We start from the raw sequence: 4,762 nt of genomic DNA on the forward strand, positions 1-4,762 counted from the left end.
GATCCTCCCTCCCCGGCCTCCCAAAGTGCTGGGATGACAGGCGTGAGCCACTGCCCCCAGCTGCCCTCTTGTCCCCTTGGACACCTCCAGCCCTTCCTCCCGCGACCCCCCTGCTGCCAGGGCCGGGGTCTGGAAGTTCAGCCCAGCTGGGAGCAGATGTGGGCTCCTGGGTCGTCATGGGGGGGGATGCCCCTTGGGCCGAGGCAGGGCCTGGGCCGCCCTTTGCTCACAGATCCCAAGAACCCCCCGCCCCGGGCTCGGTGGGACCCCTGCCAAGCAGAGTGCACACCTTGCCTCTCCCACCACACACCTTGAGGATGAACATTGCCTGCTTTGGGCTGGTCCCAGGAGGGGAGGCCGAGGGCACAGTAGGAGGGGCTCACCTGGGTCTACCCTTGCCTGGCCTCCCTGGGAGGGAAATTTTCTTCTTCCTACTCTCATTCAAGGGGCATGGTGTCAGTCTCCCCAGGGGACCACTGCCACCTCCCTCAGAAATCCAGGAAGAGGCCGGGCTGGTGGCTCATGCCGGCAACTCTAACGACCGGGAGGCGGAAGCAGGAGGATTGCTTGAGCCCAGGAGTTTGAGACCAGCCTGGGCAACATAGCAAGAGCTTGTCTCTACAAAAAAAAATAAAAAAACTAGCCAGGCGTGATGGCATGCCTGTAGTTCCAGCTACTCGGGAGGCTGAAGTGGGAGGATCGCCTGAGCCCAGGAGGTTGAGGCTGCAGTGAGCTATGATCGCACTACTGCACCCCAGCCTGGGCAACAGAGTAAGATCCCAACTCAGAAAAAAAAAAAAAAATCCAGGGGGAAGGCAGCGTGCCAGCGGGCAGCATTGCTTAGCAGGGCACCCTGACATTGAATCCTTTCTTCGTCATCCCTCCGTGGCTGGGCCTCAGAGGAGACAGCCTGGACAGAGGTCACTCTGCATCTGGGGCACTTCTGGGAGCTTCCTGCTCCCTGCTGGCACGAGCCCACCTTGGCTAGGGCCGCCTGGTGGCCATTGACCAGGAACTGGCACTCACGCAGGTGGCCAGTGGCAGAAGTGGGCCTCGAACCCGGGCTCCTGGCTCCAGCTCCTCCTGTGTCCACTGCCTGGGATGCCTGGCTCTTGGGCGCTGGGGACTCCGTGTGTATCCCCCTTCTGCAGCCCTCGGGGGCACACCCTGCCCCGCCAGGGCCCCCGGGCGACTCAGCCCCAGCACCGAGGCGTCCTGGCTAGGCTGTGCCTCTCGGAGTTCCCCTTAGCATCCCTGGCACGTAAACCACAGCCTATAAAAGCGAACAGTGCTTCATCTTTAAGGTGATCTCTGAAGACTCATTCTCCTCTGCTGAGTGCCCTGTTTCATCTCCAAGCTGCCGGTCCCCCTGCCTCCAGGGGACGCCTTCCAGCTTCCCAGGGCTCCTGTCCCTCTGTGGCTTCCCACCAGGGAGGGGCTCAGACGGGAGGAGGGCGTCCGGCCGGGTTGGGGTGCTTGGAGACGCCAGGACGAGGCTGGCCTCTCTGCCTCCCCGGCTGGGGGACCTTAATGCTGTACCGTCTGACGCTGCGGCTCTGAGCTGCTCGGGGCAAGGTGTCTCCCGATGGGCTCTGGGAGCGGGCATGACAGGGACTGAGTTGCTGACACAGAGCTTTGTCTGTCAAGACCCAGCCACACTTCAGGCAGAGGAGAGAACCGAGATGTCTCAGCCAGCGGCCCCAGTGTAGACTTGACTCCGGGGTCCCCGGCCCTGGGATCGAGTGCCAGCTCAACCGCTCGCCCCCGGTGTGACTGTCTATCCATCCAACGCCAGCCCTGTGCCAGGCGGTGGGAAGGTCCCTGCCCGAGGATGGGCTTACGGTCCCAGGAAAGTCTCCTGGGCCTGGGATTCTGCAATCCCGAATCCTCAGATAGTGTGCCCACAGCTTTCATGAGATTTCCAAAGAGATCGGTGCCCCAGATGAAGTCAAGAATCACAGTCCTGGCTGGGCACGGTGACTCACACCTGTAATCCCAGCACTTTTGGAGGCCGAGGCGAGAGGATCGCTTGAGACCAGGGGTTTGAGACCCATCCGGGCAACACAGCAAGACCCTGTCTCTGTTTTAAAAAGAGAGACAGAAAGACAAGAATCACAGTCCATGGAACAGGAATTTTCCCAGAGCTGGAGCTGGGTCTGAGGGTTCTTGGATCCCTCCTTGGGGACTGGCCCCAAGCCTGGCACGTGGGGAGAGCTGGTGAACGTTTGTAGAGTAGATGGTAGAATGACCGAGCGAATGACTGAATGAATGAAGTCAAAGACCATCATGGGGAGACACAGACGAGGAACCCCTCCAAGTTGGGGAGGAAGACGAAACAGTCAAGGAAGGCTTACGGAGGAGGGGCGGTAGATGCTGCCAGCCTAGGAAGCAGCTTGGGCAGAGCCGACAAAGGGGAACCGTGCCTTCCAATCTGGCTGAATGTGTGGCACCTGGAATGGATGCATCCCTCCAGGGGCCTGGGCACTGAGTTGTGGACCTTGGGAACGGGCCGAGGAACTCTCGCTCCTCTCGACGGCAAAGCAGATCCCATCCCTGGAGGTCTGCCCGTCCCCGCGTGGCTCGTCCTGACCCTGTGCCCGCCGGGTGCCACGGAGGAGCTGCAGCACCTCTTGCAGAATCGAATTGGGCAAGATCTGGACAAGATCTGTTTGCTGCATTTTCTTGGTAGTGAGATGCAGCGGCGTACAAGGCGTCGCTAGTTTATGTCTCGCCAAGAAAGCAAGCAGGCTGTCAATTACCCCTGCAAGATGTCCCCCAGTGTCGGAGATGCTAAAATGTGGAAGAAAAAAAAAAGGCGAGGTGCACCCCGGCATCAGTGACACACAGAAATAACACTTTGGGAGGGGAAAAAATCGCCTCCAGATGCTCTGAGCACATTGATCATGGGATCATAAAAGCCGCTAATATTTATCACACAAGCACAACGTGCCAGGCATGGCTCCAAGGGCCTTAATATACGAACTCATTTAAAGACGCAGGTCAAATTCAGAAAGTTGAAAATGTGTGTCTTTGAGTTGAGGAGATTCCATCACAGGGGGTGCCTGGCCTCGGCGGGGGGTCGGGGGGAGGCAGGAGGCTGGGAGCCCAATCCCAGTTCTGCTTGTGGTTTGCTGTGTGTCTCTGGTGAGGCTCTTGCTCTCTCTGGGCCTCGGTATCCCTGTGTGTAAAATGCTCAGTGGCTGTGAGTGATTCTGTCCGGCGATTCTGGGCCCCAAGCTGCACCTGGACTTGGCTTCTTAAATTTTTTCTCCCTGTCATCCGGGCTGAAGTGCAGGGACACCATCACAGCTCATTGCCGCCTTCACCGTCAGCCTCTTGTGCACCCGAGACTCCAGGTGTGTGCCACCGCGCCCGGCTCGGTTTTTGAATTTTTGTAGAGATGAGGTCTCGCCGTGTTGCCCAGGCTGGTCTCAGACTCCTGGGCTCAAGTGGTCCTCCCATCTTGGCCGCCCAAAGTGCTGGGATGACAGGTGTGAGCTGCCGTGCTGGCCTGGCCTCCTCTGGTGAGGCTCCCCCCAGCCAGCCAGGCCCTGACACAGTCTGTGTCACGCCTGCCCTGCCTCTGTTCATTCCCGGTTTTTTCAGCATTGCCTGTCGCCTCAGCTCTGGCCTCCCGAGAGGCCCCGTCTCTGGGGACCTTAGGGCCACTCTGCCCAGTTGGCTAGCGTTTGTCCTGCCAGGGGCCTGCTCTTGGAGAAGGGGCAGAAGGACAGAGGACGGCGGGGCAGAGGCATTTGGGGGAGCCCTGGGGACGGGCGACAGCCAGAGGGGACACAGGACATGGGTGCCCCGGCTGGGAAGGGACCTTCGGTGGCAGAGACCCACTTTCGCAGGGCACTGGTTTCCGTGATGGCACAGCTGTTCCCACCTCTCTCTTCCCGAGCCCACACGGCAGTTACCCATGTATGGGGTGGGTGGCCTTGTTCCATTTTACAGGTGAGGAAGCTGAGGCTCAGAGAGGTGAGGTTCCTCGCCCCAGGTCACACCGTGGGAAATGACCGTGTGAGGACCCGAGCCCAGACCCCTGAGGCAGAGTGGGCAGAGGGGTCTCCACTTCTAGCCCTTGCTGGACACAGAGGGTTTCGTGGGAGCGATGTGGCTGCTGTGGATCCCTGAGCCTCCAACTGGGCAGAGCCTGATGGCGGGAGAGGGGGTGGCAAGCGGACAGGCACACTGCTTTCCTTTTGTCCCCCATGTGTCTGCCTCAGTTTCCCTTTTCCATCCTCTCCATATTCCTGCATCTCTGTGTCTCTGCACATGTCTCCCCTCTGGATCGCTTTCCCCATCTTTCTCCCTGAATCTCTCACTCTTGAACTCCTGGCCTCAAGCAATCCTCCCGCCTCGGCCTCCCAAAATGCTGGGATTGCAGGCGTGAGCCACCGCACCCACCTTATTCTCTCTATACCTTTGTGTCTGTCCCTGTCTCCCTATCTCCCCTCTGGGACTGTCTCTCTGCGTGACACCCGCCCTCTAGCAGGGGTTCCTCTCAGTTCAGGTGGCCCCTAACGTCCTTCCTTTCTCTCTCCTGTCCACCTGTCTGTCTGTCTCTGTGTCTGCGCGTCCCGGGCGGGCCCGCAGAGGCCGAGCTGCAGCTACGTGCTGTGCACCGTGCTGCTGTCCCTGGCTGTGCTGCTGGCCGTGGCCGTCACCGGCGCCGTGCTTTTCCTGAACCACGCCCACGCGCCGGGCACCGCGCCCCCACCCGTTGTGAGCACCGGGCCGGCCGGTGCCAACGGCGCCC

The 4,762-nt window shown here is 60.2% G+C and overlaps 1 protein-coding gene across 1 annotated transcript in view; it reads left to right on the forward strand.

Annotated features, from left to right (window-relative positions):
* Window positions 1-3,966: 3,966 nt before the first annotated feature.
* Window positions 3,967-4,762, forward strand: part of FIBCD1 (fibrinogen C domain containing 1) — a gene marked incomplete at both ends in the record, with an annotated part of 22,759 nt that continues 21,963 nt past the window's right edge. Inside the window, 2 exon segments of the mRNA XM_021709053.1 lie at window positions 3,967-3,981; window positions 4,600-4,739. Coding sequence (XP_021564728.1) covers window positions 3,967-3,981; window positions 4,600-4,739 — 155 coding nt within the window.

This window comes from Carlito syrichta, unplaced genomic scaffold (assembly GCF_000164805.1).
Source record: "Carlito syrichta isolate Samal-C Ts95f unplaced genomic scaffold, Tarsius_syrichta-2.0.1 Scaffold154944, whole genome shotgun sequence".
Lineage (NCBI taxonomy): Eukaryota > Metazoa > Chordata > Mammalia > Primates > Tarsiidae > Carlito > Carlito syrichta.